Below are 26,096 nucleotides of genomic sequence, written 5' to 3'. Positions count from 1 at the left end.
CCAACATTCCACACAAAGATGGACTACAAGCCGTCAAGAACACTATCCCCGATAATGTCACGGCTAACCTGGTGGCTGAACTTTGTGACTTTGTCCTTACCCAGAACTATTTTACATTTGGGGACAATGTATACCTTCAAATCAGCGGCACTGCTATGGGTACCCGCATGGCCCCACAGTATGCCAACATTTTTATGGCTGACTTAGAACAACGCTTCCTCAGCTCTCGTCCCCGAATGCCCCTACTCTACTTGCGCTATATTGATGACATCTTCATCATCTGGACCCATGGAAAAGAAGCCCTTGAGGAATTCCACCATGATTTCAACAATTTCCATCCCACCATCAACCTCAGCCTGGTCCAGTCCACACAAGAGATCCACTTCCCGGACACTACAGTGCTAATAAACGATGGTCACATAAACACCACCCTATACCGGAAACCTACTGACCGCTATTCCTACCTATATGCCTCCAGCTTTCACCCTGACCACACCACACGATCCATCATCTACAGCCAAGCTCTGCGATACAACCGCATTTGCTCCAACCCCTCAGACAGAGACAAACACCTACAAGATCTCTATCAAGCATTCTTACAACTACAATACCCACCTGCCGAAGTGAAGAAACAGATTGATAGAGCCAGAAGAGTTCCCAGAAGTCACCTACTACAGGACAGGCCTAACAAAGAAAATAACAGAACGCCACTAGCCGTCACCTTCAGCCCCCAACTAAAACCCCTCCAACGCATTATTAAGGATCTACAACCTATCCTGAAGGATGACCCAACACTCTCACAGATCTTGGGAGACAGGCCAGTCCTTGCCTACAGACAGCCCCCCAACCTGAAGCAAATACTCACCAGCAACCACATACCACATAACAGAACCACTAACCCAGGAACCTATCCTTGCAACAAAGCCCGTTGCCAACTGTGCCCACATACCTATTCAGAGGACACCATCACAGGGCCTAATAACATCAGCCACACTATCAGAGGCTCGTTCACCTGCACATCTACCGATGTGATATATGCCATCATGTGCCAGCAATGCCCCTCTGCCATGTACATTGGTCAAACTGGACAGTCTCTACGTAAAAGAATAAATGGACACAAATCAGATGTCAAGAATTATAACGTTCATAAACCAGTCGGAGAACACTTCAATCTCTCTGGTCACGCGATTACAGACATGAAAGTTGCAATTCTTCAACAAAAAAACTTCAAATCCAGACTCCAGCGAGAAACTGTTGAATTGGAATTCATTTGCAAATTGGATACAATTAACTTAGGCTTGAATAGAGACTGGGAGTGGCTAAGTCATTATGCAAGGTAACCTATTTCCCCTTGTTTTTTCCTAATTCCCCCCCGCCCCCCCAGACATTCTTGTTAAACCCTGGATTTGTGCTGGAAATGGCCCACCTTGATTATCATACACATTGTAAGGAGAGTGGTCACTTTAGATAAGCTATTACCAGCAGGAGAGTGGGTTTGTGTGTGGGGGGGGGGGGTGAGAAAACCTGGATTTGTGCTGGAAATGGCCCAACTTGATTATCATACACATTGTAAGGAGAGTGATCACTTTAGATAAGCTATTGCCAGCAGGAGAGTGGGGTGGGGGGAGGTATTTTTTCATGCTTTGTTTGTATAAAAGATCTTCTACACTTTCCACAGTATGCATCCGATGAAGTGAGCTGTAGCTCACGAAAGCTTATGCTCAAATAAATTGGTTAGTCTCTAAGGTGCCACAAGTACTCCTTTTCTTTTTGCGAATACAGACTAACACGGCTGTTACTCTGAAAACTGTAAAAATGATAAACAAAAGAAATACTATTTTTCAATTCACTTCATACAAGTACTGTAGTACAATCTCTGTCATGAAAGTGCAACTTACAAATGTAGATTTCTTTTTGTTACATAACTGCACTCAAACACAAAACAATGTAATACTTCAGATCCTACAAGTTTACTCAGTCCTACTTTTTGTTCAGCCAATCGTTAAGACAAACAAGTTTGTTTACATTTACAGGAGATAATGCTGCCCTCTTCTTATTTACAATGTCACCAGAAAGTGAGAACAAGCATTTGCAGGACACTACTGAAGCCGGCATTGCAAAGTATTTATGTGCCAGACACGCTAAACATTCGTATGCGCCTTCATGCTTCGCCACCATTCCAGAGGTCATGTTTCCATGCTGATGATGCTCATTAATAATATAATGTGTTAATTAAATTTGTGACTGAACTCCTTGGGGGAGAATTGTATGTCCCCAGCTCTGTTTTACCCACATTCTGCCACATATTTCATGTTATAGCAGTCTGGATGATGACCCAGCACATGTTGTCCATTTTAAGAACACTTTCCCTGCAGATTGCACAAAACGTAAAGAAGATACCAATGTGAGATTTCTAAAGATAGCTACAACACTCAACCCAAGGTTTAAGAATCTGAAGTGCCTTCCAAACCGAGAGGGACGCTGTGTGGAGCATGCTTTCAGAAGTCTTAAAAGAGCAACACTCCAACGTGGAAACTATAGAACCCGAACCACACAAAAAAGAAAATCACACTTCTGCTGGTGGCATCTGACTCAGATAATGAAAATGAACATGTGTTGGTCTGCACTGCTTTGGATTGTTATCAAGCAGAACCAGTCATCAGCATGGACGCATATCCTCTGGAATGGTGGTTGAAGCATGAAGGGACATATGAATCTGTAGTGCATCTGGCAAGTAAATATCTTGCAACACTGGCTACAACAGTGCCATGAGAATGCCTGTTCTCACTTTCAGGTGACATTGTAAACAAGGAGCGGGCAGCATTATCTCCCACAAATGTAAACAAACTTGTTGGTCTGCGCGATTGGCTGAATAAGAAGTAGGACTGAGTGGACTTGCAGGCTCTAAAATTTCATGTTGTTTTATTTTTGAATGCAGTGTTTTTATATATAATTCTACATTTGTAAGTTCGACTTTCATGATAAAGAGATTGCACTACAGTACTTGTGTTAGGTGAACTGAAAAATACTACTTCTTTTGTTTTTTTATAGTGCAAATACTTGTAATCAAAAATAAATATAAAGTGAGCACTATGCACTTGATATCCTGTGTTGTAATTGAAATCAATACATTTGAAAATGTAGAGAACACCCACAAATATTTAAATAAATGGTATTCTATTATTAACAGTGCGATTAATCGCGATTAATTTTTTTAATTCTGCGATTAATCACAATTAATTTTTTTAATCGCTTGACAGCCCTACTATTTTAACATCCCCCAAAATTATGTTATTTAGTTACATTCAATTGTTATATATGGTTCATTTGGAGTATCAACTTATTAATCAAATTAAAGGTAAACCATATTACTATGTTTTTTACCTCTGTTGCTAAGGAATTACACTTAAGCCAAGCAGTTCTGTGATTGTAGACTTATTTGTATGATGTACAATGCAAAGGTGTGCAGAAGACTGCCTAACAATATTTGTATTCCTGAAAGGAAGCCACTATATTATCTTTTTCTTACCCATTCCCAATTTAAAATTAAATCAAAATTTGAGTTTTATCTGAATCACAGCTAGAATCTACAACTATTCTATAGAAAGTTTAATGCAACCTTAATTGGTTTCTCCCAGGTCTGTTCATAAGACAACACTAATGAAAAAAATAGTTACTAATTTGTACAAATAAAGTGAGCTTAACATTTGGGAATACAGAATGACCACCAACCAATGAGAAAGTAGCAATGTGTATTATAATAGTGATACAAGTATCCAGGCAGCAAGATTCAGAGTACACTAAGAGTAAAACAGGGCAACTCCTCTTTTAAGGACTTAGTTCATTTGACAAGTTAGCAATCAAATACAATAAATTACAGGCAAGGGAGTTATGCTCATCATAGCAAGTCTGTTTCAGGTGTTCCACAACATGCAAATTAATTCAAAATATGTACAAAATTAAAATTAAGAATACAATATTGAATGTTTTTATAGCTCTAATTCTATTTCAGTTTTGCCCTTTCAAAAGAAAAATAATAAACATATCATAGGAAGTTAGATATTGCCTTCAAGTTGATTGTACAGTATTCAAATGGCAGTAATGAGTCATCTTTTGTGTTCCAAAACTGCATTATGGTGCATCACCACACCACTTCTATCCTCTTGATACAATTCCATATTTTTCCATAAAATTCCAGAAACCAGTAAGAAAACCAGAAACCAAATCCTTATCCCCATTAGAATAGAATCTATGGTACCTCAATCTTCTTGCATCTCAGAGCACTTTAAAAAGCTGGATACATATTATCATTCCCATTTTAGGGAATAAGCTATTCATTTTTATGTTTTTGAAACAGTAAATTTCACTTTGCTAATTGAAAAGAAGAGGCACTAAGTGACACATCACAATTAAATCACAAAAATTAAGTAAAATTAATGTTAAGGGACAAAAATCCCCAAAGTGAGAAAATTCATATTACAGAAACTCAGACCTGAATTTACTTTCTTGTACCTAAGTAGAGGAACACAAACTATATACAGTAAGATAACTGGCACTTTGGAGAACCCTGCAATGCCTGCTGCAAAAAAGTATGAGTATAGAGTTTTAGTCCTAAAAACAAAATAAGGAAAAACATTCCAACATATGAGTAACAGAACTAGAAAACAAATCAGTCATTTTCAAAAAGCTTTTAAAAATAAGCATCTTTTTTTCCACTCAAGAGCTCTCTGAAGTATTTGCTCTGTGCTTTCCCAGTCTTAGAAACCTGAGCCTTTGGAAGCAGACACCAGTATCACAGTATATTACAAATTCGTAAGTCCAAAAGATAGAGGTTACTTACCTATAACTGGAAGTTCTTCAAGATGCAGGGTCCCTATCTGTATTCCACAAGTGGGATATGCATGCTCACCATGCACCTGAGTCTGGAATTAGTTGCAAGCAGTGTCCATTGGCTCACACAGGCACCGTAGCTCTCTCTCCAAGAGCTCCCAACCAAGTGCATAAAGGGTGGTGCAGGCCAATGCCTCTCCAGATTCCCATTCTTATCACAGTGTAATGAATCCACAGCAGAGGGAATGGAGGCCCTTGAGCTTCAGCTTTGGCCCCCCCACCCAGGAAAGTGGGGTTTGGGCGGGCTCAGGCTTCGGTCCCTCCTGGGGTCATGAAGTAATTTTTGTGGTCAGAAGGGGGTTGTGGTGCAATGAAGTTTGAGAACCCTTGCTCTAAAGAAGTACCAGGGAAGCTTCCTGCTCACCTGTGAGTGGGGCTCATCAGGGAGGAGTTCTGAGTGCGGGGGGTGAGGCTCAGCAGGAGGGTCTGGGTACGAGGGAGTCTGGATGTACGGGGGTTGGGCAGATGCGGATGCAGCTCCCTGTTAAGGGATCCCTCCCCGTGCAGTTCAGGAGTGATGGGTGCAGGAAGTGGGGGGCAAGGGGGAGTTTGCAGAGCTTCCTGCAGCTGGGGGAGAAATCAGGGTGGGTCTGACCCAGCCCCGGATGCCAAGCGGGGAAGAGGAAGTCCCGTCCTCCCCAGCCCAGTCAGGACTAGGAGCTGAGCATAGCACAGGGTAGAAGCCACCAGCCGGGTCTTCCCCAGTCCCACCTCCTCCCCACAGTAATTTATGTCTCTGCCAGCTGCCCTGGCACCCGAAACATACTGCGGGGGAGGGCTGCATGACTGCTCTTGTGACTTCCCTGTGCTTCCCCATCAGAAAGTCATTTCTCTGCGGGGAAACAAAGAAATCTGTGGTGGACATAAATTCTGTGCATGCACAGAATTCCCCCAGAAGTCGTGAAAATGTGGATTTTTCATGATTGACATAGATATTTTGGAAAGGGGAAAGGTAAAAGGTTTAGCAGAATATGGGTCATGATGTGGACCTCCTTATAAGAGTTTCCTGTGAGAAGCCAGTCACTGAGGTATGGGAAAACTGTAAATCCTCTTCTTGTCCAAGCAGCCACCACTGAAAAAACCATGGGTGCTGTGGACAAACTAAAGGGGAGGACTCTGAGTTGGTAATGGTTTTGGTCAAAGAGGAACCTAAGGCGTCGCCTGTGGGCTGAATGGATATCTGTATAAAAATATGCATCTTTCATTTTGAGAGCCATGAACCATGTGCCATTCTCTAACACGAGAATTACTGATGCCAAGGATATTGTGGAATTTTAGTTTTTTGATAAGCTGGTTTAACTGACATAGATCAAGAAGTAAGGAGAATAGAGACTCCCTTTCCAGGGTGTTGAGGTGGAACCTTTTCTATGGTTCCCCTGAGGAGCAGGGAGTTCACACCTCTTTTCATAAAATCACCTCATAAGAGGAGAGGTTCCTGAAGAGCAATCGGGGAGGGTGTTTGAAGGAGTAGTCAGAAACTCATTTAGAAAGCCCCCATCGGTACTCTTTAATACCCATTTGTCTGTAGCTAGGGCACTCCAGTTTTTGACAAATTGGGTAAAGCAGCCTTCAAACATATGAATAGGGGAATGAAGAAGCAGCAATAAAGGGATGTGGATGAAACAAACTCTTTGCCAGAGGTTAGAATATGACATGGTGGTGGACGTTGCAGAGGGTGGGTTCCTGCTCACTCTCTCACATTGTGGCTCCTGAGAACACTGATGATAAAAGGGCTGAAGAGGTGGGTCTTGCCCTATATCCCTATTTATGATGCTTCCTCTTGGGGACAGGGGTATAAATGCCTAGCTGGTGAAGAATTGTTCTTGCATCTTTGAGAGAGTGGAGCAACTTCATCCATTTTCTCATGGAGCAGGTTAACAGTGTCAAAGGGCAGATCTTGGATGGAACTCTGCCTCTCTCTAGGGAAACCTGAGGATTGTTGTCATCGTTGATCCCTCGAAGTCGAGGATGATCTCTTTCACAGGTTTTATTTTTTATGGGTCCTTTGGTGACTGAGGAGTCCAATCCTTGAGCCGCAGACCCATTGGTAGACGTTGCAGGTGGTGTTGGAAGTCAGGGTTGGGCTATGATCATTGCGTGACAGCTGTCTGTCCTTTATTTTCTGGCATTTTTCTGCTACCAGGGCAAGACGATTTTCCTCAAAAGTGGAGGTTCCTTCTCTGACAAGTCTTCGCCAGCTATCCCTATCCTGGACTACTGTCTCCCAGTGTGCGGTATTGTTGCCACATCTCTTGATGTTTATCTTGAGGATGTCTTTAAAGTGTTTCTTTTGGCTTCCCCCTTTCCTTTCTCCTTAGGCGTACAGCAATTGTTTTGGTTAGTGTACATCAGGCATGCACACACAGTACCTGCTCCACCTCAGCTGGTGCTTGATAATCAGGGCCTCAACACAAAAGATGTTGGCCTCTGTGAGGACACTGACATTAGTGTGGTGATCCTCCCACTTTATGTTGAGGATCTTCCTAAGAAAGTGCTGGTGCTGATGTTCTAGGTTTTTCAGGTGTTTTCTATAGGTCATCCAAGTCTCACAGCCATAGAGGAGAGTTGGGATTACCATCGCTTTATAAACTAAAAGTCTAGTGTGTGTTCTGATGTCGTGATTGTTGAACACCTGGTGAGACAGTCTGCCAAAGGCAAGGCTGGCACAGTGGATTCTGTGCTGAATCTCAAGGTCTATGTCTGGGTTCTGTGAGAAATGGCTGCCAAGATAGGCAAAGTATTCTACATTTTCCACTTCTTCTCTGTCAGTATAGATCTTCCTTGCTGCGTCTGATAATTGACCAGGAACTGGCTGGTGGAGAACTTTTGTTTTGACGATGTTCAGAGTCAGCCCTAGGCTTTTGTAAGTTTCAGAGAAGCAATTATGGACTGTTTGTAGATCCTCCTTTGAGTGTGCAAGTACAACACAATCATCTTCGTACTGGAGTTTGGTGACTGTTGCTGATATCACTTTAGTTCTGGCATGGAGACGATAAAGGTTGAAGAGGTTGCCGTCAGTCCGATATTGGATGCCAATGCCATGTGGTAGACAGTCTTGGGTTAATGTTTTCGTAGCTGCTAAGAAAATGGAGAAAAGGGGCGGGGGGCCAGTACACAACCTTGTTTTACCCCAGTTCAGATGAGAAAGGGCTCACAGGTAGAATCACTGCACAGGATGGACACAGTCATCTGGTCATGGAGGAGTCTTACAATGGTGATAAATTTGCTTGGGCAGCTAAGCTTTGACATGATTTTCCACATAGCCTAACGGTTGACAGAGTTAAAGGCTTTGGTCAGATCAATAAAGGCCATAATCAGCTCCTGGTGTTGTTCTTGACATCTTTCCTGGATCTGCCTGGCTGAGAAAATCATGTGGATGGTGCCTTGTGATGGTCTGAAGCCACACTGATACTCTGGAAGTACTTCCTCTGCAAGAGGGAGCAGGTGATTCAGTAAAATTCTAGCAAGAATTTTCCCTGCGATGTAGAGAAGGGAAATGCCTCGATAGTTGCCACAGTCGGCCCTATCTCCCTTTTTGAAAATGTTAACAATGTTAGCGTTATGTAATTCAGCGGGGATTTCTTTAGTGCACCAGATTTTGAGGAGCAGCAAATGAAGCTTGTTAGTCAGTGTTTCTCCCCACACTTTTAGTACTTCAGCTGGTATGCCATCAGGACCTGGTGCTTTATTGTTCTTTATTTGCTTAATTGCTTTGAGGACTTCCTCAGGTGTTGGTGGGTTGGGTTCCAGATTGGGTGCTGAGAGATGGAGTCAATGGTGTCATCAATCACAGTCGAGCCTCAATTTAGAAACTTTTGGTAATGTTCCTTCCAGCGCTCTTTGATAGATTAGTTATCTTTAAGAAGGATACTACCATTTTCGGATCTCAACAGTGTGAGGCCATATGAGGCTGGTTCATACAGGGTCATTGTCTCACAAAAGAAGCTCCACATATCATGTCTGTCAGCAAATGCTTGGATTTCTTTTACTTTATCCTCCCACCATCTGTTTTTGATTTCTTGGATCCTCCTTTGAACTTCTGCTTTGAGCTGATGGAAAGAGCTCTGCTTCTGACAGGAAGATGCATAGTTTTGCGAGTCACAGAAAGCTTTTCTCTTCAGGTTCAGAGGGCTGTGACCACAACGTTGTTGTCATCAAACCAGTTCTGATGGTGGTAGGTAGCAAGGCTAATGGATTCCTCACAAGCCTCATGGATGGTAACCACGGTTCTGTCCTCATGACAGTGGCCATAGGCATCCCCCTGGATGTGGTATCTGCCACGTCCACCACAGCTTAGAGTGAAATTTTGGCCACCAATTTGCCCTCATCCACTAAGGCCTAAAAGCAGGCTCTATTCTCCTCAGAGAGCTTGTCCTTAACTCTAGAAATCTAGCATAATTGATAAAATCATGTTTGGCCAAGGAGGCCTAATAATTAGAGATCCTGAACTGGAGAGAGATGGAAGAGAATACCTTTCTTCCGAAAAGGTCGAGCCTCTTATGTCCCTTTTCACAGGAAGGCGCCTTTGGGTGCTGATGCCTGGACCACTCTGTGGCTGCCTGCTCTACAGATTGTTTGGCGGATAGTAAGAGAAAAAGAACTCTCACCCCTTGGATGGGACAAAGTAGTGCTTCTCAGCATTCTTGGAGGTGGGAACACAAGTAGTAAGGGTGTGCCAAACCATATTTGCTGGTTCCATGATGACCTAGTTGATGGGAAGGGCCACTCTGCTGTGTCCAGAGGGCTGAAGAATGTCTAGTAGGCTGTGCTGAGGCTCCTGAATTTCCTTCAGCTGGATTTGTAGCTCTGCCACTATCCTGTGCATGAGCTCTTGGTATTGTTTAAAGTCATCCAGGGGAGAAGGAGAAGATGGGGTGACCACCTCACCCAATGACAATGATGAGATTGCTCTTGGAGCCATCAGATCTAGTTCACCTTACTCCTCCGAATACCCTGTCAGGGCCAATTGCATATAGCTGGGTGATAGCAAGGAGGACTCATGGACAGATCCGAAGTATCTGGGATAGGGCTCCTACGATCCCAGTATCGCCAATAGATGGATCCATCAGTGGAAAGGAACCCCATGGAAGAGGGTACCACCTGTCCCTTGCCAATCAGGTCTTGTGGAAGATCAGAACCCTGAACTTCTAGGGGTTCTGTCTGGGGCTGCCTGTCCTCAGTGCCACAAAGTTTCCTACAGACTCATTGGAAGAGAAGGCCAGATTCCTGATCAACAGTGGCACCAACAGTAATGATGGTTGTGCTTCAAGACTGTCAGGGAGAATGGGAGAACAACTCCATCTCCTTGTGACAGACTCCTCCTCCGTTGTAACAACATCCCAGAATATAGATGGACCCGATAGACTGGTGAACTCAGACGGAGAGAGCAAAGACGTCTTCTGGGGAAACATGTCTCCATCCATCCTGAAGAATGAGGAGAGTCCATGGGTAGAGCTGGAGCCTCTCTGGTTACCATGGCTATCGGCTCACTCTGGGGCTATTATCGTTATTGGTACCCTCTGGGTTCCCGCAGTGGATGGAGGCACCAGGAACTGTCTATCCTCCATCTTCACCACCATCAGATCCATGTCCTCACATGCCTCTTTCTCTTGTTGAGAAGATTTAGTCAGGCCTAAGACTTTAGTGCCCATGCATGCTGGCTCTCTGAACTTTGATGGGGTCAGGAAGTGATCCCTTCTTTTCAGGATAGTTTTAGACATAGATGACTTGCCTTTCCATCTAAGAGAGTGCCCCTTACTCTAGTGTGAAGCGTTCTCTTTAGGCTTAACAGACCTAGCCTCCATTCCCGACCTTGTGCTCGGAGGGGTGCTACTTGCTTTTTGAGGCTGATGTACATGGTGGGGCCCCAGCCAAAATCTGACCGAGGCTTCAATGCCTTCTCCATGAGGTGTTTTCTGAGTCTCGACCCTCATGAGTTCTGGAGGGAAAGGAATGAGATGCTGGACTTGGCAGAAATGTGACCCTCACCCAGGCCGTAGAGGGAGTGTTGATGTTTATTGTTCACAGAAAAGGAGCTAGAGAAGGAAACAGTTTTTGAACCCTGGGCATAATCCCCGGCTTCTCAGGGGGGAAAAAATGCTATCTTTCTATGCTGCACTATACTATTAAAACTAAAAAACTAACTATATAGCATTCTTATAGGAGTGACGCAATAATAAGGAGCTGAGAACACCAAAAATTCTGATGCAAACCATGTGGTGGTAGGAAGAAACTGGAAAGGCTTTGGCCCACATCGCCCTTTATGACCTTGGTTGGGAACATAAGGAGAGCTACTGCATGTGTGCAAGCCAATGGACAATGCCTGCAAGAAATTCTGGACACAGGCGCATGATGCACATGCATATCCCACATATGGATACACATAGGGATCATCACTCAAAGAAGAATCATGATACCAAAAAAAAGAAAATCCTCACGATTTTTAAGCGAGTTATATTACTTTTTTGGTCTGGTACCTCACTTTTGAATTCTTAGGGGGAAATTTCCCCTTTGTGTATGAGCATTTCAGAAAAAAGTCCTGAAATGCACAATCTGGGAAACGTCCTCTTCCTTTTACTCCTGGTTGATACGTAGGACACTTCAGTATCATCCCTTCCCCAGGCACCGATCTCAGCTCCCTCTTCATCCTGTGCCCTACACCCTGTAGCCCTCTCTAGTAGGTACTAACACCAATCTTACTGTACTTTCTATAGGCACTGCCCCATCCAGCTCCCACCTGTTTATACAGTCTCCGGCCCCCCTAACTGGCTGCTGGCCCTGCCATTTCCCTGGATGCTGCCCCTGTCAAGTTCTAGGAGAGTGAAGTCAAGCTGGGGCTGACTCCCAGAAGGTTGAATAAGAGGAAGACAATCCCGGGATACTTTCACCACCCCACCCCTTCACCTCCTTAGGGCTGAACAGAGGAACAGGATGGGAAAGAGTTACCCATCAAGCTAGCACCCTCAGCACTTTCCCAGCTCCATGGGGTGCTCTTCCCATCCTAAGCCCAGGGAGCACATGCAGAAGAGCAGAGAAGTCCTGCTTCAGTTACTCCATTTTAATTCACATCATTATTTCAAGATTGAGATTTAAGACAGTTTCTATAATGAATTTTACAAGTGTAAGACAAAACTATTCTTATATGCAAATATTTACTCTGTAATAAACCACTCAATTTTAATTAGAACAAAAAATGACAGGTGCTAAAATGTTCTGCTATATGCATACTGAATCAGGGACAATAAAAAGTATGCAATGCAAATAGACTTTACATAATATTGTTTAAAAATGAACATACACAGGTAATTGCCACCCATTAAATCTATTTTTTCTACAGATTTAACTGAGGTACACAAAAAAGACAGTTACCTTTTCCATAACTGGTGTTCTTCGAGATGTGTTGCTCATGTCTATTTCACAATAGGTGTGTGTGCTCACCACGTGCACTGGTGTCGGAAGTTTTCCCCCCAGCAGTACCCGTAGAGGAGCGCCCATAGCGACCCCGGGAGTGGTGCCTCCACGGCACGGCATATGGAGCGCTGTACGCTCCCCCCACCCTCAGTTCCTTCTTGCCAGAGAACTCTAACAGAGGGGAAGGAGGGCAGGATGTGGAATAGACATGAGCAGCACAACTCAAAGAACACTAGTTACGGAAAAGGTAACTGTCCTTTCTTCTTCGAGTGATTGCTCATGTGTATTCCACAATAGGTGATTCCAAGCTATATCTATTGGAGGTGGGTAGGAGTTCACAAACTCATGGGACGGAGCACAGCCCTGCCGAACCCAGCGTCTTCCCTGGTCTGGGAGACCATCACATAATGCGAGGTGAATGTGTGAACTGAAGACCATATGACAGACCTGCAAATGTCCTGAATGGGGACATGGGCCAAAAACGCAGCCAACGAGACTTGTGCCCTAGTCGAGTGCGCCTCACAATTGATGGCGGAGGGATTTCCACCAGGTCATAACAGGTATGGATACACAAGGTGATCCAGTTGGAGAGCCGCTGAGTGGAGATCGGCCAAGCCACCATGCGTTCAGCCGAGGCAATGAATAGCTGCGAGGATTTCCTGAAAGGCTTAGACCACTCCAGGTAAAAGGCCAGAGCCCGTCTCACATCCAGCGTGTGGAGGCGGTGCTCCTCATTGGACACATGGGGCTTGGGGCAGAGGACTGGCAGGAAAATGTCCTGACCCATGTGGTAGGCGGAGGCCACCTTCAGGAGGAACGAAGAATGTGGGTTGAGCTGGACCTTATCCTTATGGAACACCGTGTACCGGGGCTCGGAGGTCAGGGCCTGAGTTCCGAGACCCACCCAGCCCACGTGTTCACTACCAGGAAGGCTACTTTCCACGAGAGGCATGACCAGGAGCACGTAGCTAGCGACTCAAATAGGGGGCCCATCAGCAGGGCCAGCACCAAGTTCAGATCCCACTGTGGGACAGGGGGCCTAATTTATGGGAAGAGACAATCCAATCCCTTAAGAAATCGGCCAGTCATGGCATGGGAGAACACCGTATGCTCCTGCACCGGAGGGTGGAAGGCCAATATGGCTGCTAAGTGCACCTTGACAGACGAGGGCTCCAGGCCCTGGGCTCTAAGGTGAAGGAGGTAGTCCAAAATGATCTGAATCGAGGCAGTCATGGGGGAACACCCCACTCAGCTGCCCATCGGGAAAACCAAGATCACTTTGCCAAGTAGGCTCGGCATGTGGAGGGTTGTCTGCTTTCCAAGAGGATGTGCTGAACCCCTTCCAAGCACGTCCTTTCCTCCCGGCCTAACCATTGAGCAGCCACGCTGTGAGGTGGAGTGCCGCTAGGTTGGGGAAGAGGAGGTGGCTCTGGTCCTGGGAGAGCAGGTCCAGGTGGAATGGTAACGACCACAGCAGGGCGACCGCCAGGCTCGTGAGGATCCCCTACCAATGCTGCCTGGGCCATGCTGGGGTAATCAGGAGGACCCAGACCATGTCCATCTTTATCTTTTCCAGGACCCTGCCGATCAGCGGGAACGTGGGGAAGGCATAGAGAAACTGGCCTGACCAGGACAGGAGGAAGGCATCGGAGATAGCGCTCTGTCCCAGCTCTCCCCCCCGCCCCCCGGAGCAGAACCGGGGACAGCGACAGTTCTGCAGAGTCGTGAACAGGGTCACCTGGGGAGTTCCCCACTCTTGGAAAAGTCTGAGCACCACCTCTGGGTGAAGAGACCACTCATGTTGAGAGGAGAAGTCCCTGCTCAAGCGGTCCGCCCACAAGTTCCGGACACCCGGTAGGTGGTAGGCAGTAGGCCTGTAGGCAAATGTCGTGGGCTATACAGAAGTCCCACAGCCTGAGGGCTTCCGGGCAGAGGATCGGGCCCTTCCTTGCCTGTTGATGTAAAACATCGAGGCCATGTTGTCCGTGAGAACCCTGACCACTCTGCCCTCCAGGTGCAAGCAGAAGGCTATGCACGCCAGTCAGACCGCCCTGAGCTCTTTGATGTTTATGTGGAGGGCCAGGTCCTGTACAGACCACAGACCTTGGGTCTGAACATCTCCCACATGTGCTCTCCACCCTAGGTCCGATGAGTCGGACACCAGTTCCAGCGATGGGGACCCCGTGGAGTATGTTCCCCGGAGAGTACCACCATCGAAGGGAGACGATCACCGGTTCGGGCACAGTGAGGACCTTGTCTATCCTGTCTCTGGCCTGGGAGAACACCGAGGCCAACCAGAGTTGGAGGGGCCTCATCCTGAATCTGGCGTGATGAACCACGTATATACACACCAACATGTGACCTAAGAGCTGGAGACACGCTCTCGCTGTTGTCACTGGAAACCTTGTGATTGTGACAATTAGCCCTTTCAGGGTCTCAAACCTGTCTGGTGGGAGGGAGTCTATGGCCGACATGGATTCCAGGACCGCCCCGATAAACTATGCATTGTACCAGGACTAATGTGGACTTGGTGTCATTTACCAACAGGCCCAGAGTGGTGCACGTGGACAAAAGGAGCACTACATGGTCCCGCACCTGCGACCAGGAGCTGCCCTTGACCAGCCAGTCATCCAGATAGGGGAAGATCTGGACGCCACGACATCTGAAGTAGGCCACCACCACAGACATGCATTTTGTGAATACTCTCAGAGCAGTGGACAGGCCAAATGGGAGGACCATAAATTGGTAGTGCTCCTGCCCAACTGTGAAATGGAGAAAGCGCCTGTGCCCCTCGAACATGTGGATGTGGAAGTACGCATTCTCCAGATCAAGAGCGGCGTACCAGTCCCGGGATCTAGGGAGGGGATGATGGAAGCCAGAAAGACCATGTGAAACTTGAGTTTTAACATGTACTGGTTCAGACCTCGCAGGTCCAGGTCCAGGAGCCTGCCTTTGGCCTTCGGGATAAGGAAATAGCGGAAGTAGTACCCCTTGCGTTTGAACTCCGCTGGCACCACTTCCATCGCTCCTAGGCCAAGGAGCTGCCCCACCTCCTGCTCAAGCAGGGCCTCGTGAGAGGGGTCTTCCAGGAGGGACGGGGATGGAGGGTGGTTGGGCAGGGTAGAGGTAAACTGGAGAGTGTAGTCCTGAGAGATGGTGCTGAGGACCCAACAGTCCGAGGTCAGCCGCGACCATTCCGGGAGAAAAGCACACAACCGGTTGGAGAAGGGAAGCTTTATTGAGGGTGGATCCCTGATGAGAACTGGTAGGTTGCCCCCAGGCGTCCCATCAAAACTGCTGTTTCCCTGCCTGTTTGCCCTTGGAGGACCCAGGCTGGGGGGCAGACCGAGACTGTCTCTGCGGCCGTTTCTTATAGTCCTGCGACTTTTTATAATGGGGCTCATTTTTAGAGTGGGTGGCCTGGGTGGGAGCCTGCTGCAACTTACACTTAGGTCTTGCCGGAGCCAGAACAAAGAGGCCAAGAGTCTTAAGCGTAGTGCGGGAGTCCTTCAGGCCATGCAGTTTTATGTCCCTCTGTTCCTCAAACAGAGCCTTGCCATCAAACAGGAGGTCCTGCAAGGAGCTCTGTGCCTCACTGGACAGCCCGGACAGCAGGAGCCACGACGCCCTTCTCGTGGACACCACAGAGACCATGGACTGCGCCGGCGTGTCTGCTACATTCAACGCTGCATGCAAGGTTGCCCTGGCAGCTGCTGTACCCTCCTCCACCAGAGCTTTGAACTCCTTCCTGTCGTGCTCCTGGAGGAAGTCGTCGAACTTGGGCAGAGAGCCCCATAGATTGAACTCATACCGGCCCAGGAGAGCCTGATGGTTCGCCACCTGTAACTGGAAGCTCGAGGACGAATACATTTTTCTCCCAAATGAATCCAGCCTCCCTGAATCTTTATTTTTCACAGTAGGGGCTGGTTGGCCCTGCCGTTCCCTGTGGTTGACCGACTCAACCACCAGGGAGTTAGGAGCAGGATGGGTGTAAAGGTATTCATGTCCTTTGGTGGGCATAAAATACTTGCGTTCTGCTCTCTTAGAGATGGGGGCCAATGAGGCCAGGGTTTGCCACAAGGCATTTGAAATTTTCGCCACCCCTTCATGGAGTGGCAAGGCCACCCTGCCCAGTTCTGAGGCAGACGGGACGTTAAAAAGGGAGTCCGAAGACTCCTCCACCTCCTCTGCCTGAAGCTTGATATTTGATGCCACCCTTTTCAATAGCTCCTGGTGGGCTTTTGAGTCCTCCTGCGGGACAGAGGGGCCATAATCGCCTTATCAGGGAAGGGCGAGGAGGCAGGCGCAGTACTCTGCGCATTCACCAGCACCGGAGGATCCATCCCCTGGTTGCTCTCCGGGCACGGCGCCGAAGATGCATGTGCCACCGACTCCTTCCTCGGAGGTCGGGAGAGGGAGGCCGACAGCCATTCCGAAGCTCCGGCCATGGAGCGAGCCCCCACCGGGGGCTGCATCCGGGGCCACGGTGCCCACTGGTACCACTGTGCTGGCCACGGGGCCCGGTGCCATTGCACCTGCTGTGGCACCGGCAGAGCAGGCTGTTCAGCCTGGCTGGCCTGACCCAACCCATCTATGGACAACTATGAAGGGAGGCCGGGCTGACGTCCGACCTGCCGCTGTCCCTGGACCGGGAGGAGTGGCAGCGCCCCGAGCAGTGCCGACCACGAGATCGCGACCCCGACGTGGAGGAATGGTACCACCGGTCGCAGCTGCTCCGTGATCGGCTCCAGCAGGCAGATCCGCGCCGGCGAGGGGCCAGCGATCAACGCCCAGGGCTGCAGGAGCGGTGCCGTGGTGGGGTCCTGGAGCGAGACAACGAACAAGAACGGCATCGAAGTTCACGTCGCAACTGGCTACGATAGCCCTTCTGAGACGAGGACCTTCAGTGACGTCTGCCTGGGTCCCATCATTATCTGCTCCTGGAGGTGGAGCGGGGTCTGGAGTCTGTGTCAGACGGAACCCAGCCAGAAAACCTGGTGGGGGTCGATGGCGACCTGGGTGGACTACGCGCAGGATGGTCTCTGAACGGCGATGGGAACATTCCCTCGACCGAGAGCGGTACCAAGTCGGGGGCGACTGCGGAGATCCCAGTGGCGGCTTGCCTCTGGACCGCGGGGCCAACATTGGCGGTGCTCCTAGTACCGGCATGGGACATAACATCCCGGGCAGCTTGCAGGGCCTCTGGCGTGGAGGGCATCCGGACATCCAGGGAAGCCTGCTCCTAATGGGCCGGGCTACTCCGCTTGACCTGAGTTGAAGGCCTAGAAGCCGATGGGGACTGAGGACTGCCCAACATTTGTCTAGCCTCTCCGCCAGTCTTGCTCTGGTGCCGCGGCGGCGAAGGCCTCTTCTTAGCCTTCTTGGCGTGCCCCACGGACAGGGAGGTGGGGAGTTGCCGTGCGCTGACACCGTGATACCCGATGGCAACTCGGAGCGGCGCACTGGAGTCGGGGTCAACGCCGACTCCAGCAGGATGGCCCGGAGCCTAATGTCTCTCTCGGGGAAGAGGTTGGAATGGGGGCAGGGAAGGGGTGGGAAGAGGTGGGGCCTCCTGGAAGGCATGGAGTGGGGACGGGGCTGGGGCAGCATGGGGGGGGGGTCAGCGGTGTGGCCCTCAGGCCAATGTACTAGTCCTCATGCGGCCCTTGTGGTCATTTAAGTTTGAGACCCCTGAACTAAACTAAACTAAAACTAATCAAACTACTAACTACACGTACCATACACTGAACGAACAAGAGTTCTGGGGACAAGCTGCAGCAAAGCTGGAGCAGAGCAGTTCCGAAGCACCTTCACTCGCGACAAGAAGGAACTGAGGGTTGGGGGAAGCACGCAGTGCCCCTTATGCTGCGCCATGGAGGCGTCACTCCAGGGGTTGCTGGGGCGCTCCTCTACGGGTACTGCTGGGGGAAAAACTTCCGACACTGGTGCACATGGCGAGCACACACACCTACTGTGGAATACACATGAGCAATCACTCGAAGAAGAACATACACCCATGCAAACCTGTAAGATTCCTCTCCTGTTCAATATTTTTCCTTAAATCCAAAACTAATGAGGAATCACTGCCTTTGGTATCTTAATACATTTTGTGACAGTAACCATGGTTTCCTTATATATATATCTATATATATATATATCTTTACAGCATTTTGCACAATGGGGCCTCAATCCCAAATACAATATTTGGATGGAATAATCTTTTTGCAGTAGTTAGTAAATGGCAAAATAAATTGACTAAAATAGTGACAGCGGAAAAAAGGAGTAACTGAAAAGTTTTAAAATATTTATAAATTATGCTACAGTTCACCACAACCATTTTAAAGCAAACACTCACAAAAATAGATCAGTGCTGCTTTACAGAAGTTGCCATGCTTACCTAGCATACGAATGTACAATGCAGTTTGATCAGAGCTGTCATAGGAAATTGCTCCACGTCTCTGTAAAAAATAAAGACAAACATCAATCTATTTTATGGATATTAATTAGTCTGACCCTTAAGTTGCATCTCTTTTGAAGAGCCATGGTCAACTTAATCTTTTAAAATTGACTAATTTAAAAAAAAATTCAGTTTTTGACAGTGCATCCTAATTTTATCCTGGCAAGAGCAGAGAAGTGCCAAGAGAAGGAGAGAACTAGTAACAGAGAAGCCAGGAAAGGAGAACTGCTAGCAAAGGGTCTTATACAGTGGTCCCCAAACTTTTCACGTCACACCCCCCATCTGCACCTCCGCCCTGCCCCTCCCGTGAGCCACTGTTGGAAGTCACAAACAGAGTCACGCTCAAGCTGGCAGCCAGGGCCATGGCTGCGTGCAGAGACATGGCCATATGTAGGGATGGAGCAGAGCTTGGAATGGGGAGGGGCTAGGTGACGCTCCCTTCCCACCAGCCCCTATGGAGACTGGCCTGGGCCCCACTGAACTGCCCGAACCTTCCTCCACATCCCTCCTTAAGGGGATGCACCCCACAGTTTGCGAAGCATTGGTCTATGAGGGGTGCTCAATTTCCGCCCCCCCCCCCACTCCTTCTCCAGCTGCCTCACAAAATCATGTAGCATTGTATATCAGTGATGAGGTAGAATGTAAAGAAATAAGAAGCGATGGAATGGATAAGACAGAGTCCGTCTGGGCAAAAATTACACCGGGGAAGAAAATACTAGAGCCTCCCCTGGGACAGTGCTTGGGGTGTGCTATAGACCGCCGGGATCTAATTTGGATATGGATAGAGCCCTCTTTAATGTTTTTAATAAAGTAAATACTAATGGAAACTGCGTGACCATGGGAGACTTTAACTTCCCAGATATAGACTGGAAGACGAGTGCTAGTAATAATAATAGGGCTCAGATTTACCTAGATTCAATAGCTGATGGATTCCTTCATCAAGTAGTTGCTGAACCGACTAGCGGGGATGCCATTTTAGATTTGGTTTTGGTGAGTAGTGAGGACCTCCATAGAAGAAATGGTTGTAGGAGACAATCTTGGTTCAAGTGATCATGAGCTAATTCAGTTCAAACTGAACGGAAGGATTAACAAAAATAAATCTGCACGTAGGGTTTTTGATTTCAAAAGGGCTGACTTTCAAAAATTAATGAAATTAGTTAGGGAAGTGGATTGGACTGAAGAACTTATGGATCTATAGGCAGAGGAGGCCTGGGATTACTTTAAATCAAAGCTGCAGAAGCTATCGGAAGCCTGCATCCCAAGAAAGGGGAAAAAATGAATAGGCAGGAGTTGTAGACCAAGCTGGATGAGCAAGCATCTCGGAGAGGTGATTAAGAAAAAGCAGAAAGCATACAGGGAGTGGAAGATGGGAGGGATCAGCAAGGAAAGCTACCTTACTGAGGTCAGAACATGCAGGGATAAAGTGAGACAGGCTAAAAGTCAAATAGAGTTGGACCTTGCAAAGGGAATTAAAACCAATAGTAAAAAGTTCTATAGTCATATAAATAAGAAGAAAACAAAGAAAGAAGAAGTGGGACTGCTAAACACTGAGGATGGAGTGGAGGTCAAGGATAATCTAGGCATGGCCGAATATCTAAACAAATACTTTGCCTCAGTCTTTAATAAGGCTAAAGAGGATCTGAGGGATAATGGTAGCATGACAAATGAGAATGAGGATATGGAGGTAGATATTACCATATCTGAGGCAGAAGCGAAACTCGAACAGCTTAATGGGACTAAATCGGGGGGCCCAGATAATCTTCATCCAAGAATATTAAAGGAATTGGCACAAGAAATTGCAAGCCCATTAGCAAGAATTTTTAATGAATCTGTAAACTCAGGGGTTGTACCGTATGATTGGAGAATTCCTAACATAGTTCCTATTTTTAAGAAAGGAAAAAAAAGTGATCCGGGTAACTACAGGCCTGTTAGTTTGACATCTGTAGTATGCAAGGTCTTGGAAAAAATTTTGAAGGAGAAAGTAGTTAAGGACATTGAGGTTAATGGTAAATGGGACAAAATACAACATGGTTTTACAAAAGGTAGATCGTGCCAAACCAACCTGATCTCCTTCTTTGAGAAAGTAACCGATTTTTTAGACAAAGGAAACGCAGTGGATCTAATTTACCTAGATTTCAGTAAGGCGTTTGATACCGTGCCACATGGGGAATTATTAGTTAAATTGGAAAAGATGGGGATCAATATGAAAATTGAAAGGTGGATAAGGAAATGGTTAACAGGGAGACTACAATGAGTCCTACTGAAAGGTGAACTGTCAAGCTGGAGGGAGGTTACCAGTGGAGTTCCTCAGGGATCAGTTTTGGGACCAATTTTATTTAATCTTTTCATTACTGATCTCGGCACAAAAAGTGGGAGTGTGCTAATAAAGTCTGCGGATGATACAAAGCTGGGAGGTATTGCCAATTTAGAGAGAGACCGAGATATCATACAGGAAGATTTGGATGACCTTGTAAACTGGAGTAATAGTAATAGGATGAAATTTAATAGTGAGAAGTGTAAGGTTATGCATTTAGGGATTAATAACAAGAATTTTAGTTATAAGCTGGGGACGCATCAATTAGAAGTAACGGAGGAGGAGAAGGACCTTGGAGTATTGTGGCACCTTAGAAACTAACAAATTTATTTGAGCATTTCTATTTGTTAGTCTCTAAGGTGCCACAAGTACTCCTTTTCTTTTTGAGAATACAGACTAACACGGCTGCTACTCTGAAACTTGGAGTATCGGTTGATCAGAGGATGACTATGAGCTGCCAATGTGATATGGCTGTGAAAAAAGCTAATGCGGTCTTGGGATGCATCAGGCGAGGTATTTCCAGTAGAGATAAGGAGGTTTTAGTACCGTTATACAAGGCACTGGTGAGACCTCACCTGGAATACTGTGTGCAGTTCTGGTCTCCCATGTTTAAGAGGATGAATTCAAACTGGAACAGGTACAGAGAAGGGCTACTAGGATGATCCAAGGAATGGAAAACCTGTCTTATGAAAGGAGACTCAAGGAGCTTGGCTTGTTTAGCCCAACTAAAAGAAGGTTGAGGGGAGATATGATTGCTCTCTATAAATATATCAGGGGGATAAATACCGGAGAGGGAGAGGAATTATTTAAGCTCACTACCAGTGTGGACACAAGAACAAACGGATATAAACTGGTCATTGGGAAGTTTAGACTTGAAATTAGACGAAGGTTTCTAACCATCAGAGGAGTGAAGTTTTGGAATAGCCTTCCAAGGGAAGCAGTGGGGGCAAAAGACCTATCTGACTTTAAGATTAAACTCGGTTTATGGAGTTTAAGTTTATGGAGGAGATGGTATGATGGGATAACATGATTTTGGCAATTAATTAATCTTTAAATATTAATGGTAAATAGGCCCAATGGCCTGTGATGTGAGGTTAGATGGGGTGGGATCTGAGTTACTACAGAGAATTCTTTCCTGGGTATCTGGCTGGTGAATCTTGTCCATATGCTCAGGGTTTAGCTGATGGCCATATTTGGGGCCGGGAAGGAATTTTCCTCCAAGGCAAATTGGAAGCGGCCCTGGAGGTTTTTCGCCTTCCTCTGTAGCATGGGGCACGGGTCACTTGCTGGAGGATTCTCTGCTCCTTGAAGTCTTTAAACCACAATTGGAGGACTTCAAAAGCTTAGACATAGGTGAGAGGTTTTTCGCAGGAATGGGTCGGTGAGATTCTGTGGCCTGCGTTGTGCAGAGGTCAGACTAGATGATCATAATGGTCCCTTCTGACCTTAATATCTATGAATCTATGCCCTCCCTCCCCACTAGTACAACAAAAATAAGGAAAAATTGACACATGCAAAACTTTGGTTATGTGGAGTTACAGGCTGCAGATACCTCAGCAGTGGCCTGTGCTCCTCATACTCATCTAGAATGTTAAAGCTTAGTTCACAGAACAAACATTTGCACTTCCTGCTTTTCTATTTTTCTTGTAACTAGAGGCAAATAACAGATTTTTAAGTTCACTGCAATTCTGAAAAGTTTAAAAAAAATCATTTTGGGCCAGGCAGAAAATTAAAGTGTGAAATTTTCAGCAAATCAAAGAAAAACATCATTATGGGTCAAACAAAATATTCTGTTCAACCCAACACTAAACATTTCATTTCAATTTCCTGATTTTTTAAATGCAAAATTAAAGGTAATTTCAAAATGAAAAGTCATTTTATACCAAAAAACAAAACAAAAAATCAAAATGTTTTATTTAGAAAATGTCAAAAAAGTTTCAATTTTTTAGAATATTGTGTTTTGTCCCCAAATGAACAATTCTGCAAAGCTAACACAATTCACAAAATGTTTATACATGGCTGAATCTGCAATTTTTTTTTTTTATCAAAAATGTCTTGCCTGAAAAATTCTGCCCAGCTCTATTTGTTCCAGAAATTTCTAAGGAGGATATTTTTAATTACATATTTCCTGGGTTTGTAATGCCAAAGTCCAGAGGATTAAATTCACATTCTGAAAGGATATAAGAAGTACAGGGCACTATGGATCACCTGCACCCTTCATACCACATTTTTCTTTATTTGCTCATAGAGACCAGTGAAACAAAAAAATATTGCATAAAGATATTTTAAATCACAGGAACGAGACCTGCACCACCACATATGAACTGTCATTTATGAGCTATCAAAATGATTACTTCCTCAGGACATTCAAAGACTCAGAGCAGGCTGTACTTCTTACCCCATAAACTTATTTCATACTGCATGCCTTGATACTCAGGGCTTGTCTTCACTATGGGGATAAGTCAACCTAAGTTACGCTACTCCAGCTACATTATTCACATACTCTGGTGTTTTCACGGTGCTGAGTTGACAGGAGACGCTCTCTGGTCGACTTCCCTTTCTCTTCTCAGAAAGTTGGAGTGCCAGAGTTGACTGGAGAGCGCTCTACCATAGATTTAGCAGGTCTTCACTAGACCCACTAAATCGATCCCTGCTGCATCGATTGCAGCAGCAGTGATCTCCCCATAGTGGAGGCCAGCCCTAAGGAATCTTCCTGCAGTTATACTGGACTTGTCCCATAATAACCAAATATTAAGATAGTATTTTTGCAATCATACAACCAAAGCAGCAGGAAATGTTGCCACACTAAGCACTATGGACCATCCTGTATGCAGTACTTATCTGCCAGATGCAGACTGATACTAACAATAAATTGAATTTTTTTGCCAAAACTAGGCAACAAAGGTTTAAGAAAATCTACAGCATACTGTATGGGAAAAATCTATCCAGTATCATAAGGGTCAAGATTACTACACAATGTTTTTCTTAAACTGAAACGTTAGTTACAAACCAGACTCATTCATAACAGTGCAGACTAGCCTTTTTAGGCATGAGGCATCTCAAAAGCTGAATGATACTTAGAAATATTTGGTATTATGCAGAAAGAAACTCTTGCAATGGAAATACAATGAAGTAATCAATACTTTGCTGTCTCAAAACTTTTAAAGGAAAAAGAGGGTGTCTGATTATTTTTTCATCTCCATTACTGCAGCCTCCTCCTCTATCACCCTCACACCTTTCAATCTGTACAAGACGCAGCCCTAAGAACCACTTACCTCGTGGGCATTGTAAACAATTCTAGCCCTTATTCAAATCCCTTCACTCTTCCCCTTACCTTCAACATCAAATTTAAATGTTGTAGATTTCAATGTTCTTCAGAATCTAGCTCCTGCCTACTTCTCTACTCTTTTTGCTCCTCCCTCTGTGCCTTTCAGGTGTTTTGCCAATTCTCATTCCTGGGCCTTTTTTGTTATGTGTTCCTAGTACTGCCAGCTCTTACAATTTTTGGTATTTAAAGAGTTCTCATGAATTTCTGATTTCTTCATTCAAGAATATGTTTTCCCTTGTCCACAATGCTTAGAATCTTCCTTTACTATCAATGAAACCGAAGCCTCAGGCTGTCCTCTCCCTTTACCTTTTGCAGATGAGAGTGAGGCTGCCCCAGCATAGATGGATACCATCATTCACTGAAGTCTGACTGTCCTCAGGGAAGATGGTGTCTCCTTACCATATGAGGGCCAGCAGCAACCATAAGACGGGGATATGACTAGGATGAGATGACAAGCAGCACAACCAAGGCAGCATAGTGCTAGGAAATGGGTTAGGAAACTGAGGTGCAGCAGACAGAGGCATGGGGCTGAGGATATAGACTTGATCTGTCTTTGTGTATGGCCCTTTATCAGAGAGAGGGAGGGTACTGGGGCAGCAGGAGGCAAGGAAGGGGGAAAACTGGGAACTGGTACTGCTGTGCCCCAGGTAGAGAAGACATCTGCCTCCCACTGCTCCAAAAGTATAGCTGCTGAGTCAAAACAGTAAAAGGAAATATATGGGAGTTCCCCTATCTCAGCAGAGAGAAGAGGGTAAGTGGAGTCTCCATCTGAATAGCCAGAGAGAGCTGTTCATTTAGGGGTTGACTTTTCAACCTGAAATTATCACATACACATTGCCAAAGGAATGAAGGGGAGTTAAAAAGTCAAAAGATAGACTAAACCCGTGATTTAATTTTTTCTTTTTAACTCATGACTTTAGGGGCCAATCTTAATTTTTGAGGGTTTGACGTACGGTTTTTTGCTCTATTGAGGGGCTCTGACTCACAATTCTTGATCTCTTCAGGTTTCCAATACTGCTAATCTATCTTCTTAGGGAGGTGTAAAAAAAGGAACAGGATGGCAGCTTCCCGTACCCTAGGGGACTGCAGGCAGTAAGACAAGTTTCCTCCAAACTTGGAACAGTGAAGCCTACACCTATACACCCATACATTTAAGGTTCAATTTTGACAGATTACACAAACTGGAGGTAGGTAGTTCTTCCCCTGGAAGTATAAAGATACCAGAAAGCATGCAAAACACTTTAAAACAAATCTTGACTTTTTCAAACCACTTGTAATATTTAGGGTTGACAATACCCAGTCCGCCAAGTCATTCCTTTACCAGTACTTCTGCCAAAAGGAATATAAAACACTAGCCCCTCCCCCTACAGATATGTTAACGATGTAGACTGAAGACCGTCCTAAAGCAAGACCCATGCATTAGTTGTGCTATTCAATCAATGCTTTTCTCTACATCCCATCAAACATTTGTACATTACAATCCAATGAGACAAACTCTTCAGGCAGGGTCTTTGTCTTCTCACCTGCCTCAATGCCAACATTGCTGGCACTATGCAAACATATATCAAACCAACATTTCTGGAGGCAATATCAGCAGTTCTTACTGTGTGTGGGTGGTGTATGTGTAAATCTGTATTTAACTACCATAATAGGAACCTTAAAAAAAAATCAAAGGAATAATCTGTTAAATTGGAAAA

The 26,096-nt window shown here is 45.9% G+C and overlaps 1 protein-coding gene across 2 annotated transcripts in view; it reads right to left on the bottom strand.

Moving 5' to 3' along the window:
* PDE7A (phosphodiesterase 7A) overlaps nucleotides 1–26,096 on the bottom strand; it is a 139,880-nt gene that overhangs the window by 49,199 nt on the left and 64,585 nt on the right. For both annotated transcript variants that reach the window (XM_074944303.1, XM_074944304.1), the window contains exon 2: nucleotides 18,698–18,758. In XM_074944303.1, coding sequence (XP_074800404.1) covers nucleotides 18,698–18,758 — 61 coding nt within the window. The remainder of the gene's footprint in view (nucleotides 1–18,697; nucleotides 18,759–26,096) is intronic.

Source organism: Natator depressus, chromosome 2 (assembly GCF_965152275.1).
Source record: "Natator depressus isolate rNatDep1 chromosome 2, rNatDep2.hap1, whole genome shotgun sequence".
NCBI classification, from domain to species: domain Eukaryota; kingdom Metazoa; phylum Chordata; order Testudines; family Cheloniidae; genus Natator; species Natator depressus.
This window is presented reverse-complemented; position numbering and strand designations above follow the sequence as displayed.